At 46.5% G+C, this 18804-nt stretch overlaps 1 protein-coding gene across 4 annotated transcripts in view; it reads left to right on the plus strand.

Annotated features, from left to right (window-relative positions):
• The first annotated feature begins 552 nt into the window (after positions 1 to 552).
• Positions 553 to 18804, plus strand: part of slc13a1 (solute carrier family 13 member 1) — a 41961-nt gene continuing 23709 nt past the window's right edge. For 3 of the 4 annotated variants that reach the window (XM_052030099.1, XM_052030101.1, XM_052030100.1), the window contains exons 1-6: positions 553 to 663; positions 2620 to 2748; positions 4146 to 4282; positions 8158 to 8342; positions 8460 to 8583; positions 18485 to 18533. In XM_052030099.1, coding sequence (XP_051886059.1) covers positions 565 to 663; positions 2620 to 2748; positions 4146 to 4282; positions 8158 to 8342; positions 8460 to 8583; positions 18485 to 18533 — 723 coding nt within the window. In that variant the 5' untranslated portion in view covers positions 553 to 564. The remainder of the gene's footprint in view (positions 664 to 2619; positions 2749 to 4145; positions 4283 to 8157; positions 8343 to 8459; positions 8584 to 18484; positions 18534 to 18804) is intronic. The other variant, XM_052030102.1, reaches the window with a different exon arrangement.

Here is an 18804-nt window from a genome sequence, read left to right on the forward strand (position 1 = left end):
GGGTCCCAGTACAGATCCCTGAGGTACACCACTGGTCACCGACCTCCATTCAGAATACGACCCTTCAACGACACAGGGATCAGTGGGGAACATTGTCAGTGGGAGAGAAGGGACAATTGGAATCTGAGATAAGCCATTTTCACTCTTCCTGTCTTCCCTGCACCTACTTGGTAAAGTGCACAAATTATCAAACTGCAGACTTGTTTTCTGAAGCAAAATGCTTGAACATTTTAAGGAAAGTATTATGAAATTGGCCAGTATTACTTCAGTCAGACAGACTTTGCATATTTTGTAATTGTGCAAAATGCATGATTTAAACAAAGTAGTAAATCAACAGTGTTATAATGAGCAACTGAAAAATTGCTCTTTCATCAGGGAACTGGTGAATGGGCATCCAAGATAGCAACAGTTAATTTTTAACTAACTCAAGGATCGAGTTCTGTTACTTGTTGCTGAGCCAGCTGAAGGTGAGGTGTGTCTTAAGGATTAGCTCATGGAGTACTATTTAAGCATTTGCAGAGCCATTAGGCTGGGGTAGTTGGAGCTGTCAACTCACCTCAAGCTATGAGTTTTCCAAGGCATATTTGGTACTATCGGAAGTTGATAATTATTTTATTCTTTCCACTGTTATTCCTGCCGTTGCCTCTCATCACCAAGACTAAAGTAAGGGATTTGGTGCCCATATATTTAGTGTCTGAATTGTCTTGCATTGTTTTTCCAGCTTTGTGTTAATGCAGCTTTTAATTTTGTCTGCAATGTGTTGCGCTGATTTTTTTCTATGTAAAGACTTTCTCTGTTGGGAATTTATGTGATTTACTTTAAAGTTGAATTTATTCTAATTTTGGCACCCCCTGCTTTGAATCATGTCCCCAGTTCCCAATTTAAAAAAAATATGTTTAAGGTAACTTGTCTGGTGTCATGCAGTAGGATGTAATGCAAATTTGCCTCAGGATCAAACCTATGAAATGAAAACAAAATGCTGTAGATGTTGTTCTTTACTGGAATTTTTTAAATTTCTTAATGCAGAGAAAGCAAGGCTACATACGTGTGTGTCTTCTAATACTAAGATCAAGTGTTTTAATGGCATTTGTATTAAAAATGTATTTAAGAATGTTACTGGCAACACAATTTAAGGGGTCTGTGGTCAATAAGACTTTCTTTATTTGGTTGAGTTGTTATTCTGCCTACTTTTATGCTCTCTGTGACACACTCATTGCAGCCTATCTATTGTCATCAAGTGCAATTTCTAAATATTATTGTACAATGAGTTTCAGTAATCCTACCAGCTCAAAGTCAAGGTAAACTAGACAGCTGATTCTTATCGAATGACAGAAATGTCTAACTTTTGGGGTTGGGCTGTCAACGCTGGCATTGGATTGAGGGTGACTGGGGTACTGGGTATTGGTAGCTGTTGTGACTGTGTGCTGAGATTGGACTGGTAAATGTATACCACTCTTTATGTAAGCTCTTTCCACTAGTCAATGTTCACCAGACTGAAACATTTTTCACTTGATGTGACCTAAGTAGTAACTGAATACAGAAAGTGTTTTGAAGCGAAATATTTTGCATTCCAAGAAATTGATACTTGGATGTCTTTTCAAAGGAGTCTTTCTTTATTCAAAGTTCTGAAGTTTTAATTAACTCCAAAATGAATGGAAACCAATTTATACAACTTTGAACTCCTAATTCAGGGAATTACAACAATCAGGTAGACACTGACCAGGTTTGTAACCAAACAAAGCAGTCCTTTTTTGAACTGGTGGCTTAAAGTTTTGCCTCATTTTATTTTTCTGCTGTCATTTAACTAACAATGGGTGAAGTGAATGCAGGTATGGAAATGCCATATCTAGCACCAATAGATGTTATATGTAGACACAAAAAATAAATTAGATCTGGATTATGGAGGTTAGTTTATTATAGTGGAAGGGATGAAAATCAGGCAGAGCTAATCAAAACCCAATATGTTGATAGTATTGATAGCAGTTTTAAACTGGTCCATGCTCCAGACAAAACTGCTTCAGAATTTTTGAGAAAAGTAGGTTAGTTTGGAGGAAGAAGGAAATGGAAAGAAATATCAAGCAGTGGTAACTCAGTGAACTTCTCAAAACCAATCCAATGTAAAAGTTAGCTGACTTTAATAATCCAGACATTTTGGAATAACATGAAAAGATGCATTTGTTATTTAAAGAGATTTTCAAATGGAAATAGAGTGAAATCTGAGCCTAGCAGATAGAACTTGCCTCATCTCACTATAATATCTGAAGTCAAACTCACTGCATGACTTGAGACCAGCTTCACAAGTGAAACTTTCTGATTTGGATTTGGATGTCAGGAATTTGCTTGCTGCTGATAGATTTAAAGGTCTTCAGCAAATTTAAGAGGTCAAGTATGCACCGAATTTCATTTCGGAGCAAGCTTAATTCAAAAATAATACTTGGAAGGTTAAACTCCATGGAAACAGGGTTTCTGTTGCGCTTACTGTGGGTGGTGGTTAGATCCATTGAGGGTACAGCAGGTGACAGTCAGGAATGACAAAACCAACTTCTTTATCTCTTTGTCTACTTCGAATTTGCAACTGCAATTGTTCATTCTGGTTTTATTTTCTCTTCTGGTCAAAAGGAGTCTGAATGTGCTTTTACAATGCTTGTGGTGGCGATCTATTGGCTAACGGAAGCAATGCCTCTTTCTGTAACAGCTTTACTCCCAGCACTCATGTTTCCACTCTTTGGCATCATGAAGTCCTCAGAAGTAAGTAATGGTGCAACTTTAGTGAAAATGAACACTTGACTAACAACTTTTTATTACTAAAAATCAAAGCTGACACAAGCTACAGTTCAGGTAATATCTTTATTAGTCACATGTATGAAAATTACCCCCCAATCACACAAGATCGTGTAGTTATGAATAATAAAATGCATCTAGCCCACTTTGTTTACCCATCCAGAATGATGCATTCAAAGCTGATTCCATTGTGTTCATTCATTCATATCATCCAGTCATCACAATTAACCAGATACAACTTAATAAGATGAGATCAGATATCTTTATCATCGAGACATACAGTGAAATACATCTTTTGCGTAGAGTGTTCTGGGGGCAGCCCACAGCTGTTGCCACGCTTCCGGCACCAACATAGCATGCCCATAGCTTCCTAACCTGTATGTCTTTGGAATGTGGGAGGAAACCAGAGCACCCGGAGGAAATTCATGCAGACGTGGGGAGAACGTACAAACTCCTTACAGACAGCGGCGGGAATTGAACCCGGGTCGCTGGCACTGTAATAGCGTTGCACTAACCGCCACACTACCGTGAGATTAGCAATATATCAGAAGTAACAAGTCACTTATGTGCACTTTTCATAGGATAAATGATTTTACTACAACATTGACCCAGATTTTGTAGTTGGGAGCAAAGGAACTGTGTTTGCTGTTAACACCAAAAAATGATCCTACAAATACTTAGTGGGGCTTTGATTGCAGAATTTATTATTATGCGACTTTGATTTGGCACCATTTGTGACATTAAGCAGCTTTGCATGCACAAAACAAGTTGATCAGTTAATCAGATTGACCAGTTGTCCTAGCTAAATAGGAAGTAAAAATGCAGTTAGTAATTTACATTTTAACCATCTTACAGAAAGCATTATTATGTAAGACTTGGATATGAGAAAAGAGGTAGAAATGGAAGTATTAATGTAAAAAAGAAAACAATTAATTTTAATATTTTAATAATCATTGATTTTTAATGTTCTGTGGGAATGAGACTCCACATTTGTAAACTATGTTTTCAGGGCAATAGAGGGTGTTAATCAATAATTATGACTTACCATGCCATTAAAACCTCTTACACTTCATTCAACAAACATTAATATGTTCAATGACCTTTACGACAAGAATAGTGTTCAAAAGTTGAGGTGCACACCAATTAATTGATCCTGTGTTAATTAGGTGTTTGAAGACTGTCACTATATACGCATTGAAGGTAGAAGGTAACTTCCCTTTCTTTAGTTTACTTGTCCCTGCTTGGAAGGCAGATGTCACTGTTGGCTTTACATATTAATGGCAGTAAGTGCTGACAATTTTACTGTCATTACAATTGTAAATTTCAGGCTACAATTTAATTAACTATTTAATCAACATTTTCAGGTTGCATCTGTCTACTTCAAAGATTTCCATGTCTTGTTAATTGGCGTTATTTGCTTGGCCACTTCTATTGAAAAATGGAATCTACACAAGAGAATAGCCCTGAGGATGGTGATCATAATGGGAGTCAATCCTGGACGGTAAAAGTTTATACAGAAAATAAAATAATAGCTTTTTTGACAACAGTCGAATTTAATGACAATAGCACAACTGAAGTAGAACCAGTTTATTATTAAGACAAATTTTGGCCTAGAAGTTCTTTCATGATGCGATACAGCCGGTTCTTGCAGAAGGTAGGATTTGTTCTTACTTATTACAACACAGGAGGAAGTCATTTGGCCCATGGGTCCAAGCTGTTTCCTAGCTGAGCAATCGCATCAGTCCCACTCCCTTCCACATTTCTACAAATCGAAGGTGTAGCAGTGGACGCTCGCATGGGCCCCAGCTAAGCCTGCCTCTTTGTTGGCTACGTGGAACAGTCTTTGTTCCAAACCTGTGCCAGCACCACTCCCCAACTCTTTCTCCGTGACGTCAGTGACTGTATTGGTGCTGCCTCTTGACCCATACGGAACTTATCAATTTCTTCAACTTCGCTACTAACTCCCATCCTGCCCTCAAATTCGCTTGGACTATTTCCGACACCTCTCTCCCCCTCCTTGATCTCTCTGTCTCCACCCCAGGAGACAAACTATCCACTGCCATTTACTGCAAACCCATTGATTCCCACTAGACCTCCTCCCACACTGTCTCCTGATGCTCTCCCTTTCTCTCAGTTTCTCTGTCTCCATCACACCTGTTCTCAAGGTGAGGCCTTCCACTGCGATGTCCTCCTTTTTCTAGGATACGTAGATGCCCCCAGCTGTGGTGGATGGAGCCCTCGCACACATCTCCTCCCTTTCCTGCACTTCTGCTCTCACCCTGGCTCCTCCCAGACAGAACAGGGATAGAATTCCCTTGGTCCTTTTCTTTCACCCCAACAGCCTCTGTATCCTTTTCTACCAACTACAACGGGATCCCGCCACCAGTCATATCATCCCCTCCCCAACCCTTTCTGCTTTCTACAGGGACCACTCTCTCCGTGATTCACTGGTTCGCTCATCCCTCCCCCTCCCCAGGCACTTTCCCAAGAAACCATAGGAGGTGTAACACCTGTCCCTACACCTCCCTCACCACCATCTCGGGCCCTAAACAGGCAGAGATTAACATGCACCTCCTCCTACCTTATCTGTTGCATTCGGTACTCTCGATGTGACCTCCTCTATATATCGGTGAGGCCAAGCACAGACTGGGTGACTGGCTTGCCGAGCACCTGTGCTCCATCTAACATTGCTTTCTGGGTCTCCCAGTTGCCAGCTATTTTGATTTCCCTCCCCGTTCCCACACCGACCTGTCTGTTCTCGGCCTCCTCCACTACCAGGGTGAGGCCAAACGCAAATGTGAAGAACAACACCTCATATTCCGCCTGGGTAGTCTGCAACCCAATGGCATGAACACTGAATTCAGCAGTTTCAGGTCACCCACTCCCTCTCTGTCCTTTTCTCTCTCCTTCTGATCTCCTATACGCATTTTCCTAGCCACCCACCACCGCTCAACCCCCATCTCCCAGCTTCTTTCCCCTCTGTCACCTACTCCACCTACCCACCACCCACACACTCTTCTCATTGGGCCTCCCCCCCCCCCCACCCCCCCCCCCCCCCCCACTGTTCCCACCTGCTCACTATACCTCCCTTATATGGAGCAACACACACACAATGTCAGAGGAACTCAGCAGGTCAGGCAGCATCTATGGAGGGAAATAAACAGTCGACGTTTCGGGCCGAGACCCTTCATCAGGACTGGAAAGAAAGAGGGCAGAAACCAGAATAAAAAGGATGGGGGGATGGGGAGGAGCACGAGCTGCCAGGCAATAGGTGAGTCCAGGTGAAGGGGGGGGCGGGGGGGAAGTAGGTGGCTGGGGGAGGGGGGAAGCGGGAATGATGCGAGAAGCTGGGAGGTGCTGGGTGAAGAGGCAAAGGGCTGAACAAAATGGAATCTGATAGGACAGGACAGGAGACAGTGTGGGAATAGAGGGGGAAATTACAGTGTGTACCTCCCTTATTTAGTTCCTCTTGACCTCCCTTTCTTCTCAGATTTCATAATCTGCCTCCCTTTGTTGCTTCCTCCTCACCTCTTAATCTCTGCCGCAACCTCCACTCTTCTTTCCCCCGCCTGACTCCGTCTGCCGATCAACCCCTCCTCACCTGGATCCACCTATTGCTTGCCAGCTCCTGCCCCACCTCTTTATACCGGCTATCTCCCCTCTACTCCCTCCATCCGGATGAAGGGTCTCGACCCGAAACGTCGACTGTCCATTTCCCTCCATAGATGCTGCCTGACACACTGAGTTCCTCCAGCAGCTTGTTTTTATTTTGTTGTGGTAGGATTAGTGATAAAATGGGTGTTAGTGGGTCAGTGTTGACATAGTTGGCATTTTCTGAGTTGTATCTCAATGACTCTACGATTCCATGACAATACAGGGGGTGATGCACCTCTAGTGCCCCAACATTTAGCTGGTTTTACATATCCAGAGATGTGGAATAATTTCTAGTCTTGTGCAACTTCAGAGCATCATTAAAATAGAAAAGTAGCGAATTAAAATGTCTTGCAAACTATTTGGAGATATTGGCTTTGACAGATGATTAGTTTTTATTACCAATTTCCCTTACCTATTACCAAGTTGCCCTTGAGAAGAATGTGTTGAGCATTCATCTTGAATAGCTGTTGTCCAAGCTGTGATTGTCATACTATAGTTTTGTTTGTAAGGAGTTTTCCAGCCACTGTGGCCTGCCATCTCCAGGAATCAAACTTAATTCTTGCTATCTAAGCATAGTCTCAATATTAACTTGTTTGGACTCCATGTGAAATGATTGCAATAAGTTCATCTTATCTGCAACAAGTTATAAGTATGTCATTACAGATTTCACATTTTTGCACTGGAAACAAATTCTTCCCTCAAGGCTCATGACACTGGCCAATAAATGGCAGGAATATAGTTCAAGGCTATTCTGTAATCGGTTTTATGAACAGGAAATTCCACATTTCTCATCGATCCTGCCTCCCAGATTTGCTGCACACATTCCTTAAAATCTACCATCTTGTAACTAATATAGACTAAATTGTCACAACTTTATGAACCGATTGTCTTTGTCCTGATTGAGGAACTTCTATGCATGCTTTTAATTACATAAGTGGTCTACCATCTCTCTTCATTCGTAAATTTTTTCTTAGATCGATATTTAATGTTCTATAAATTGTTTTGCGATCTTGTGAATGATCTTCTTGACACATGGCTCCTCTCTGTAAAGAAATTGAGCAACCTGTTACCCAGATGTTCTGAAAATTACCCCCCAAACACAAAAGATCATGTAGTTATGAATAATAAAATGCATCTAGCCCACTTTGTTTACCCATCCAAAATGATGCATTCAAAGCTGATTCCATTGTGTTCATTCATTCATATCATCCAGTCATCACAATTAACCAGATACAACTTCATAAGATAAGATCAGATATCTTTATCATCAAAACATACGGTGAAATACATCTTTTGCGTAGAGTGTTCTGGGGGCAGCCCACCATTGTCACCACGCTTCCAGCACTAACATAGCATACCCACAACTTCCTAACCCGTACATCTTTGGAATGTGGGAGGAAACCGGAGCACCCGGAGGAAACCCACGCAGATGCACGGGGAGAACGTACAAACTCCTTACAGACAGTGGCGCTGTAATAGCATTATGCTAACCACTACACTACCGAACAATAGACTCATTCATTTTCAACAGGTGCATTTATTGAAACATTCATAATTACTGCAAAGTAGGAAAACATAAGATTTCCACAGAAGTAAAATGCTCTCTCTAAAGATAAGTGTAAACCTTCTTGTTTTACAAAATTATTGTGACCAACATTGCCAATTTTAGATGAATGTTTCCGTAGAGTCTGGTTTTGGATCACCATGTTCTGTGCTTCACAGGCTAATGATGGGATTTATGCTCAGTTGTGTCTTCCTCTCAATGTGGCTTAGTAACACCTCCACTGCGGCCATGGTAATGCCAATTGTTGAGGCCGTTCTTCAACAGATTATGAATGCAGAAGCAGTGACGGATGTCACTCAAAACACTATGAATGGATTCACTAACCAAGCCTTGGAACTGCATGGTAATATGCGAAGGGCTAACTCAGTATTATGCTCAAGTAACCTTATTTCTTTCGGTTATCTTGTTTTTTTTTGTGCACTCTACATTCATGCTTCCTCTCTTACCTTTTAACTCAAAGAGAAAGAATCTGTAATGAAGAAGTTGGAAGAAAAAGGACAAATCGAACTTGAGTGCTGCAAAGAGGAAATAGTAAAGGAAAAAGAAAATGAACAAATGAAACAAAAAAACAAGGGAATGAATGGGTAAGGTATTTATCAAAGATTATTACTATGCTATTGGCTCACATGTTGTTCATTTCCTATTTGATGCAAGCCAGTTAATTTCCTTATTCGTAATACAGGCTTTACAGGGCAAACCAACATGATTGGTAATTCAGTCCCAATACTTTGAAGAGCAGATAATCTGTTAGAATTTTGGATGTAATTTTGAGTAGATGATTCAGCTCCTCTAACCAGCTGCTGGACCATTGTTTTCTCAGTTAATTTATTACATAGGCTGTTGGGACCAGCCTTCATACTGTTTCTGAACAACTTCACCAGTTTAGCCCAAGTGAAGTTTATAGAATGTGCTAGTTCACATTGTTTGAGGCTCTGATGTTTGCTCCAAGTGATACTATTGTATAAGCAGCTAAGTAGTTTGTTGAAGTTGTGCAGAAATTTCATTTTGTGGTTTGATTCGACTTCAAGGTGGTATTTTTGTCATTATATGTGTCACTTTCGTTAATATATGACTGCAAGTTTCTCTTTGGTACTGAAAGATAAGACCAATGTTGGACTCTTTGTTCAGCATTGGTGTAATTAATATGAGTGTGGAAGGATTGCCATGATGGTGGTTCAGGTAGTTCACTTCACATTGAATGCCCTATGTTTAAATGTCTTCACCTTTTATAACCCAAGGTGACACTGGACAACTAAAACGAGGCTTGAACTCTTTCTACTCAAGCAATACTTAATTCAAAGAATAAATCTAAAATAACAAGATTTATTTTACTTGTTAAAGGTAGGATTTGTCTTTATAGTCGAAGCAAATACACAAAATATTTTCTTAAATTTTGGGAGAATTGGACTTGGGTTTTATCTGCATCTTGACTTCCTGGTTCTGGTCCTCAAGGTATCCACTGAGGTAGCATTGGAGATGCTCTGTAATCATTTTAAAATCATAGGAAATTCGGAGCTAGTAACACCCCAGGTAACACTAACCACTGCGTTTGTATATCCAGATGTAATTCTACTTGATGTTATTGAATATAGAAACATAGAAAATTAAGCCCAATGGCAATATATGTTCTAAAGGCAGCACAGGAAATTAAGTATTTTCATTTCCTACTTTTAATAAGTAGCATTAAGAGTTTAAACCTGTACTTTCAAATCAAAGTCAAAATTATTTGTATCATTTTTATAAAACAGAAATTAACATTTTCCCATACCAAGTTTATTTTTGCCTGGAATGAAACAGGAATAAAATGTACACTTCTCGATTTTTTTTTTACCTCGAAATATCTTTCACTTGCCAGAATTAACATTTTCCCAATTAAGAAACTCAAGAGACTTTGAACTATAGGAGCCGCCATCTTGGACATTCATGGGATTCCATGAACAACCAATAAGAATTTGGATTAAGTGAGTGAAACCACATTGGATAAGCTTTTCCTCCACCTAGCATGTTCCTGGGAGGTTACAGGAGTCCTTCAACATCTGCATGACAATTAGCAGACTCAGCATGGACAAGTTCATATTGAAGACCTGTGATTCAAATCCTTTCAGGGGATAAAATAAACTGTACTAATGAGTGTCTTCAATGTTGCTGTGAGTACGAATACTGCAAAACACAAGTGACCTCACCTATTGTTGTTCTTGTAAATTGATGTCATACATGATATTTTGCCTTTGAATTACATTTGTCATATAACATCATAATCAAGAGCAACGATCACAGTGAGGAGAAAATGGTTTGCAATGACTCTCTGTAACTAATCTGCAAACCAACCCACATCGCTGTTCATATCTTTAAAATTGCTGTTTTGACCTAATGCTTCAGATTTTAATTGCATTTCAAATGCGTGCTATAGAAGATCATATGACGAAACCCATATTATGTTCTTTACATTTCAATTGTTGCACGAGCCATAAATTATAGGGCAATATATTAAGAAAAAAATGTCAAGTGGGAAGATATTTGCATATTTAGTGGTTTAATAGCTTGACTACAATGCTTTCACTATCCCCTTCCCGACACTTGTGTAACTTTATTCAGGAGAAATGTGCATTATGAATATGAATATTCTACTTGCAGGTTAGATATCGATTTTATTACAATTACTGTTGCTTCTAAGTTTCCCAAAGAGCCCACTTGGGAGCTTGTTGTGTGAAATCGTTCTTTTCTGGATCAAGGACTCTGAACACGAGCTTTGTAGACCAAAACTAGTTTAATCACAAAGGAAAACGCGGGACAGAATGGATGGGAACAGACACACGCTCACTCACGCACAGGATACCACAAACACAAGAGGGGATCGCTACTAGTTTAGGATACACTCACACACACACACTAATACATACAAGCACACAATAACAATGTACAACTTCAGGATATAACACTTCAATGCCTGTTCCACATTGGCGTTGGCCCTTAACGCTCCCTGAGTCTGAGTGAAATGCTCCCTGACCATGTGGTGATGCACTCTTACCAATGACCTCTGCAGCATTGTCTCACTACTCCTGGGGTCGTCAAAAGAGAAAGGACTAGTGGATGCAGCCCTTTTTATGGAGCTAGGAGGCTGGATGGAGCCTCAATGTTGTGATTTAAATGAGCCAATGGTGTGGGAGTCAAAGACAAAGGTTCCTGCCACAGCCAATGGTCAGGCAGGTTCAGAGACAAAGGGTACTGGTCAGGCAAGTTCAGAGGCAAAGGGTACTCTCACACCTGAGAGGTGGGTGGAGCCGCACCTTGGTTGACAGTAGTATCACTTCCGATCAGAGGAGCAATGCTGTCCTCCGGTCAGCGGGGGTCAGTGTCGTTACTGTCACGTGGCAGCCATGTGGATTTCTCACAACATTCCACCCCTCAGAAGTTAGACAACTTGCCAATCAAGGGGGGAGCTATCAGGGTACACAGAAACCATAATCAACAAAAGCAGGGCAATGGCCAGTGGGTGACAGTAGCCCAACATCCCCCAGTGACCCAAACGGCCACTTGTTTCCCAGAAGGTGTCGTGCTGGAGGAGCTGGTCCCTTGGTTCTGAGTTTTGGCCACCAAGTCCCCGAAGTGAGCAGCCAGGTTGGGAGTGGTTGCTGGATTTATCAGAGATAAAGGTGCAGCTCTCCTTTGTAATCACCGCACATGTACCACCATTCGCAGCGAGTGGATCATCCAGGGCCGTCTGTTTCCACCAGGTGACCAGCCTGACTGCAGCCGGCTCCGCCGCCGTTGTTGTTTCTCATGGGACAGTCTGGCTGTACAATACAGGGGGCAGGCTATCTTCTCGAGCCTCTCCACCTCCGCGATGGCCCTGCTGTCCCTGTACCGGCTGTGTGCTGGGTGCTCCCCCGTTCATCGATTGTGGATTCAGGGCACCGTCAAACACTGGAAGACAGCAACTGTACCAGCCCGTGGGGAGCCACGGGTAGGTACTGGAGCCGGAGATCCAGTGGGTCACGTTCGGAGTGTAGGGAGCCCCAGCTTAGCGGCACCATCAGCAGTGGTCATGGGGCACCTGGACACCAGTCTCGCTCAAACTCACAACGGCCAACTGAAAAGGTGGAACTGTACTCATCTTGGAGTCTACACCAGCATTCCCTTGGCATGCTCAGTAACTGTGGAGTGCTCTGAGGGTCGGGACTCGTGTGGAGGTCAAATTGTACGAAGGAAAATACCAGCTCCTGAAACACCCACCCAATTCAGAATCTCTGGAAGGAACGTACAATGGTGGGGGAAATGATGTGGAACTGCCATCCAGCACCCCCCAGCACACGGATATAACGAGCCCGACAGGTGCATCAGGAAGACCGAACCGCGCAACACTGACGCAACGGAGATAAAAGGAAAACTAATAAAAACAAGAGAGTCCATGTAAACAGTCCATTCTGAAAAGTAGCCAAAGGAATCATCGTCAATGGCCAGGCTTCAACAGCATGTGCTGGGATTCAGGGGTAGATTCAACCGTTCCACATGCTCCACAGTTCCGTGTTTGGAGGTGCTGGCGGATCCGTGAGTAATTTCAAGGGAAGGTTGAGCAGACATCTCGTCAATCATCACAGTCAGCAGAAAGAGATGGAGGGGGGAGGGAGCAGTGCCATCGTCTTGTAGCGGGGGAAACAAGCTCATTCCCGGTGGGTCAGGTGTCGGGTATGGAGACAGGACAGGTTAGTTCTGTCTTCCCCCTTCTGAGGGGGACCTTGTGGCTGTCGGACCCAGACCCTCCCAGACTTCTCAGTCCCGGGGGATTCGGGGTCTCGCAAGTCGGATGGTGGGGAGTAAGCCAGATGGCAGGATAATGGAGACCCCCCTTGGCCAGTGGGCCATGTGTTCAGCTGATCGACGGCCTGCTGTAGCACGCCCGACCACCCCTGCAGTGTGCGGGAGGGTGTCAGTGTGTGTATTGTCTCCTTCAGCAGGCCGTTCTTCCTCTTGATCAGGCCCGATGCCTGGGGGTGGTAGGGGATGTGAAACAGCCACGAGATCCCCTCCTCTGCCGTCCAGTTTTGTACCTTGGCCCCCACGAAATGGGAGCCCTAATCGGACTGTACCTCCCACAGGACTCCATAGATGGAGGAGAGGTACTGCAATCCCTTGATGGTGCTGTTCTGGTCAGCCCTTTCACAGGGCACTGCCACCAGGACACCTGAGTACGTGTCCACCATCGTTAGGGCGTATTGCTTTCTGTTATGACGTGGGAGCGGTCCGATATAATCTATCTGCCACACGCGACCCGCTCCCGTGCCGCGGCGAATATGGCCTGGTGGCCCCGTCGGCCAACCTCGTGGTTTTACCTGCTGGCAGATGGGGCAGTTCATGACCGTGGTCTTACACTGGTCCATTGTAAGGACGACCCCGAACCGTTCTGCCCAGTGACGTGTACCGTCGGCCCCTAGGTGGCCGCTCTTACGGTGCACCTGTACAGCTAGGGCGCTGAAGTCAGGTTCATCAGGGGGAACGGTAGCGCAACATATCTGGGCAGCCTGGTCCACCGTGGAATTATGGATGGCTTCCCGGGTCTTTCTGTGTGTATGGGCATCCACGTGGGGGACCGATATGAGTCTCTGGGCCACTTGGTCCCAGATATAGCGCCAATGTTCCTGGCACCAGAGGGGGCGTCCATGAATTTCCCACCCCATTTCATGCCACCACGCCATCCACACCGCCATACCGTTGGCCACTGCCCAAGAGTCAGTGTAGATGTGGATTGGTCCGGTGGAGTTCTGTAGCGTGAGTGCCACCGCTGCTAGCTCGGCCAATTGACTGGACCCTCCCAATCCCTCTTTTGTCACTGTTTTCCCCGTGGTGGGATGAAGTGCCGCCGCCTTCCAATGTTGCTTCCCATTTTTCCAACGGCTGGAGCCGTCTGTGAACCAGGCGTGCCGCTTCCGCTCGGGATCGAGGGAGTCGAAAGGTTGGCCCCAGGACACGGGGGAGGGTGCGATCTCGGGAATGTCCGGGAGTGATTCCTGGGATTGGGGAAAGGACATGACCTCTTCGTGGAGGCGGCCGACCCCTTCCGGACCAGGCCGAGCCCGGTCCGCAATGTACCACATCCACTTCACCGCCGAGGACCTCTGGGCTCGGCCCTCTTTGTGAGTGGAGTCGGGGGACTTGACCCATCACATGATGGGCAGATGGGGGTGAAGGATGACGGGGTCAGTGCCAGTTTGGTGCTCTGTGGCGAGGAGCGCTAGGTAACAGGCCAGCAGCTGGCACTTGAAAGGGCTGTAGCGGGCGGCGGGCGGCGGCCTCCGGCAAGGACTTGGTCCAGAAACCAAGCGGGACTCAACGCCCCTGGGTCCTTTGCCAGATGCTCCATTCAGCAACCAACTTGTTACTGGAGACTTGTAATTCAAAGGGGACCACTTCCTGGTGGGGGGCAAAAGACAGGGCTTGCTCCACAGCTTGCTTCGCTGTCTCAAAGGCGGCCTGCTGTTCAGGCCCCCAGGAAAAGGTGCCCTTTTTTCGGGAAACCCTATGGAGGGGTCTCAGGATCATAGTAAGGTGCGGGATATGCTGTCTCCAGTAACCAAGGAGTCCCACGAACTTCTGTGTGTCGGTTTTGTTCTTGGGGACGGCAAAATTCAAAATTTTGTTCCGTGCGGGCTCAGGGATCTCTCTCCCGTCGGCGTGCCATCAGATTCCCAAGAACAATACATCTTGGGCTGGGCCTTGCACCTTTTCCATATTAGTGGCCCAGCCCAGCTCTCTGAGAAGGGAAATTACCACGTCAAGGGCTTCTGCAACAATGGCCTCGGAATGGCCTTGCAGCAAGACATCATCGATGTAATGGGTGGCTACCACCCCCAGGGGGAGTTCAATGGTCTGCAAGTCCTGTGCAATTAACCCATGGCACATGGTTGGACTGTGGATGTACCCTTGGGGGAGGCGTCTAAACGTATATTGCCTCCCGTCCCAGGTAAAGGCAAACTGATCCTGGGAGGTATCGTGGAAGGGGATGGAGAAGAAAGCATTGGCCAGATCTATAATGGCATACCATGACTTGTCTGGGCGCCCTGACACACTCTCCACGAGGGTGACTATATCGGGTACTGCAGAAGCGAGTGGGGGGGTGGGGGGGGCGGGGCAGCCTTGTTCGACTGCCGGTAGTCCACCCTCATGCGCCAGGTCCCATTCTTCTTCCGGACGGGCCGGACAGGGCTATTGAAAGGGGAGGCTGCGGGCCTAATAACTCCGTCCCGCAGCAAGGCTTGCACAGCCTCTGTGATATCCTGGTGTCCCCTTGGTACCCTATACTGTCGACTGTAGACTACCTGCGGGGAAGGGGGGACGACCACTGGCTCCCATTTAGCCGCCCCGACTACCACCGTGGCTCGGGCGACTTCGAAAGTAAACTTGCCCCGACTAGTGTGTAGGGACTGTCCCTTTAGGACATTTATCCCCAGTCTACATTCAGGCGAGTCCGCAATTTAAACGGCCACCGTTCGGGGGTGGGGGGGGTTGGTTCCCAACAGTCATGCGGACCTTGACTTCCTTTGCTGGCAAAAGGGAACCCCCCCAACCCCTCAATTTGCATCTGTGGCCCCTTCCAAATCGCGGGGTTCCCTGGTACAATGATGTGCTGGGCACCCATGTCAATGAGTGCTATCCACCTCTGTACGTTCCCGTTTCCCCAGTGTATTACTACAGGTTTGTGTGGCCTCAGATCCCCCGGGCGCAGAAGGGTGATGGAGCAGACACGCTGGGGACCCTGGCCTCCCTCCTATGGGAGGGGGCTGGGGGTCTGCCACTCCATGGGTGAGGGCTCTTGTGGGTGGAACAGGTCCCGTAACTGAGCTATGAGTGCAGGAGAGGCCGTTTCAGGTAAGGGAGGAGCAGAGGCAATGTCAGCCTCTGCAGGGACAGCCCACGTGGCCCGGCGGGTGGGGGCACCCCCGAGTCAGGCTTGGAGCCGGGGTGGCCCCGGGTCTTTCTGCAGCCAGGCTTCTCCCCGCAAAGCTCCTTCCAGTGCACATGGAGAGCGGAGGTCGGAGATCCAGCTATACTCGCGCCATCCACCTCTGCGCACAACAGATCTAAGTACATCTCACTGCGCGTGGGACGGGAGGACGTGTCCCCGGCCCTTGTCTCCGCTCTGCGGACCTTGGCGGGCATCCCCCGCTTCATGTACTCCAATCCCTCCAGGAGGGTGATGGCATCCCGTACGGTCTACCCCCTGATAGGTCCCATGAGGGGCAGGACCACCGGTCTCAATTCGGGGTGCATGGTGGCGACTAGATAGCTTGCTAGCGTGCTGGTCGCCACGGTATTTTCTAAAAGCTCCAGGTCACCTGCCCTCTCGTAAATACCTGTCACCAGAGCCCACTCTCTAATGACCCCTGTGCCCTCGCTGACCGTACTCCACTGGGGTCTCCCGAATAGGTCCCATTCTCGGAGGGTAGGGTACCGGGTCCTTACTGCGGTCACTACCCGGTTCCACAGTGTTCCCAGCACTCCCCGGTGGCACCCGCAGGGCATTGTTGATGCTTTGCTGGTCGGACAGGCTCCCCAGGACACACGCCTCCTGGTGGGAGAGGCTCACGTTGGAGGTCCCCCATCCCACAGCCGGAGCAACCATGCGGCCAGGTGCTCGCCCGGCTACTGGCAGTATCAGTCCGCCAGCTGCGTTAACTCCTTGATGGAGAAGTCCCAGGTCTCCGTGATCTCGGAGGGGGTCCGTGCATTCTCCCCCGGGGCTGCCTCATCCTCATTCCCCTCCCTCATGGAGTGGACCTGGGACTGTGTTCGGACGGGTCGAGCCTGCAAGGGCTCGGGGGCACAGGGTGGTGGTCAGGCTTGGAGGGGCTCCTGCTCTTCAAGCGCCCCTTCCTCGTCCGTGTCTATCTATATGTGCCCGTGCCCAAGCCATGTGTCTAGCCGGTCGCTGCACCGGACCAGGGCTCGGATTTTAAAGGGATCTGGCTGCCAGCCAGCTCTGCGGGCGGCTTGTGCCTGCTGCTCCTGGACCAGCCGGCAGGCAATCTCGGTACCCCGGACCTCAGGGTCATTGGCCTGGGTCTGGGCAGTTTGGACCTCCTCCTGGAGTGTGCAACACCTTCGTCGGAGGGTCTCTATCTCTCTTTCCCTTACTGAGCAGGTATCCTGCAACTGGCCAGTAATCTTAGCCTGGCGCCTCAGGAGGGATGCTAAGAGCCAGATGGCACCCCTCGGGCTCCCTCTGGCACTGGGGAACCCTGACTGCTGGAGGAGGGCCACCACGTGGTGTCCCAGTTTCTCACCACATGGATCTAACCGCTCAGCCCAGTCCATGGGCTTGCAGTGGTTTACCAGCAGGCTGGCCAAGCTCCCAAATCCCTCACTCTCGCCTGTCCACCCCGGGATCCTCTCCTCTGTATCTGCGCTAGCCTTGTATCCCCAGTTCCAAAACATTCTCCTCGCGTTTGTGTCCAGCCAGAATCCTCAAGACCCTGTTCGCAGTGCCAAATGTTGTGTGAAATCGTTCTTTTAACTGTCTTAAGGATCAAGGACTCTGAACATGAACTTTGTAGACCAAAACTAGTTTAATCACGAAGGCAAACGCGGGACAGAATGGATGGGAACAGACACACGCTCACTCACGCACAGGATACCACAAACACGAGAGGGGATCGCAACTAGTTTAGGATACACTCACACACACAAACTAATACACACAAGCACACAGTAACAATGTACAACTTCAGGATATAACACTTCAATGCCCGTCCCACACTAGCATTGGCCCTTAACGCTCCCTGAGTCTGAGTGAAACGCTCCCTGACCATGTGGTGATGTACTCTTTCCAATGATCTCTGCAGCGTTGTCTCACTACTCCTGCGGTCGTCAGAAGAGAAAGGGCTAGCGGATGCAGCCCTTTTTATGGTGCTAGGAGGCTGGGTGGAGCCTCACTGTTGTGATTTAAACGAGCCAATGGTGTGGGAGTCAAAGACAAAGGTTCCTGCCACAGCCAATGGTCAGGCAAGTTCAGAGGCAAAGGGTACTCTCACACCTGAGGGGAGGGTGGAGCCGCACCTTGATTGACAGTGGTATCACTTCTGATCAGAGGAGTAATGCTGTCCTCTGGTCAGCGGGGATCAGTGTCGTTACTGTCACGTGGCAGCCATGTGGATTTCTCACAACAGAGCTGCATGTTATTGTACATTTATTGTTTCTTTTACCCAGCTTCCACGTGTACTGCAGCTGGAATTCAGCCCCAATATCTCAAGATATTGCCTGATAACAGTAAGAATAAACTGTCATTTGAACTATCACATAAGTTTAAATAATTTGTTCAAAAACTATCAATAGGTCTGCTGATAGCTCAGTAACCTGAAATATTAACTGTGTTTCTCCTTCAATGCCATCTGACCTGCTGAATATTCCCTGAATTCTCTTATTTTTTTAATTTCTGCTAAAATGTATATTTGCATTAGATGTCTCTCTAATTTTATTTTTTTAATCATGTAGATATTGCCCTGATGGAGATATTCAAGCAAGCAAAGTAGAACCAGATGAGGTAAATCCTTTTGTTATAAACACATTACTTAACTTTAAATGCAATCCTAAAGGTAACTATTGTTTTGTCATTCTCAAAAAAATACCACAGACTTTGCTGTGCAGTTGTAATCTTGTTAGTTTAATTTCTTTCTTGGCATCAGATTTCTTCTGCCCTGAGGGTGCTCAGTATGGAACATGGTTCACTGGGTGCAGTAGCCTTTAACAGGTTGCTCAATGACCTGTTCTTCCTAAGTGGATTTTGGCAAACTATTCATTCATAGTGGTTGTAT

The sequence above is a fragment of the Pristis pectinata genome, chromosome 15 (genome assembly GCF_009764475.1).
Source record: "Pristis pectinata isolate sPriPec2 chromosome 15, sPriPec2.1.pri, whole genome shotgun sequence".
Lineage (NCBI taxonomy): Eukaryota > Metazoa > Chordata > Chondrichthyes > Rhinopristiformes > Pristidae > Pristis > Pristis pectinata.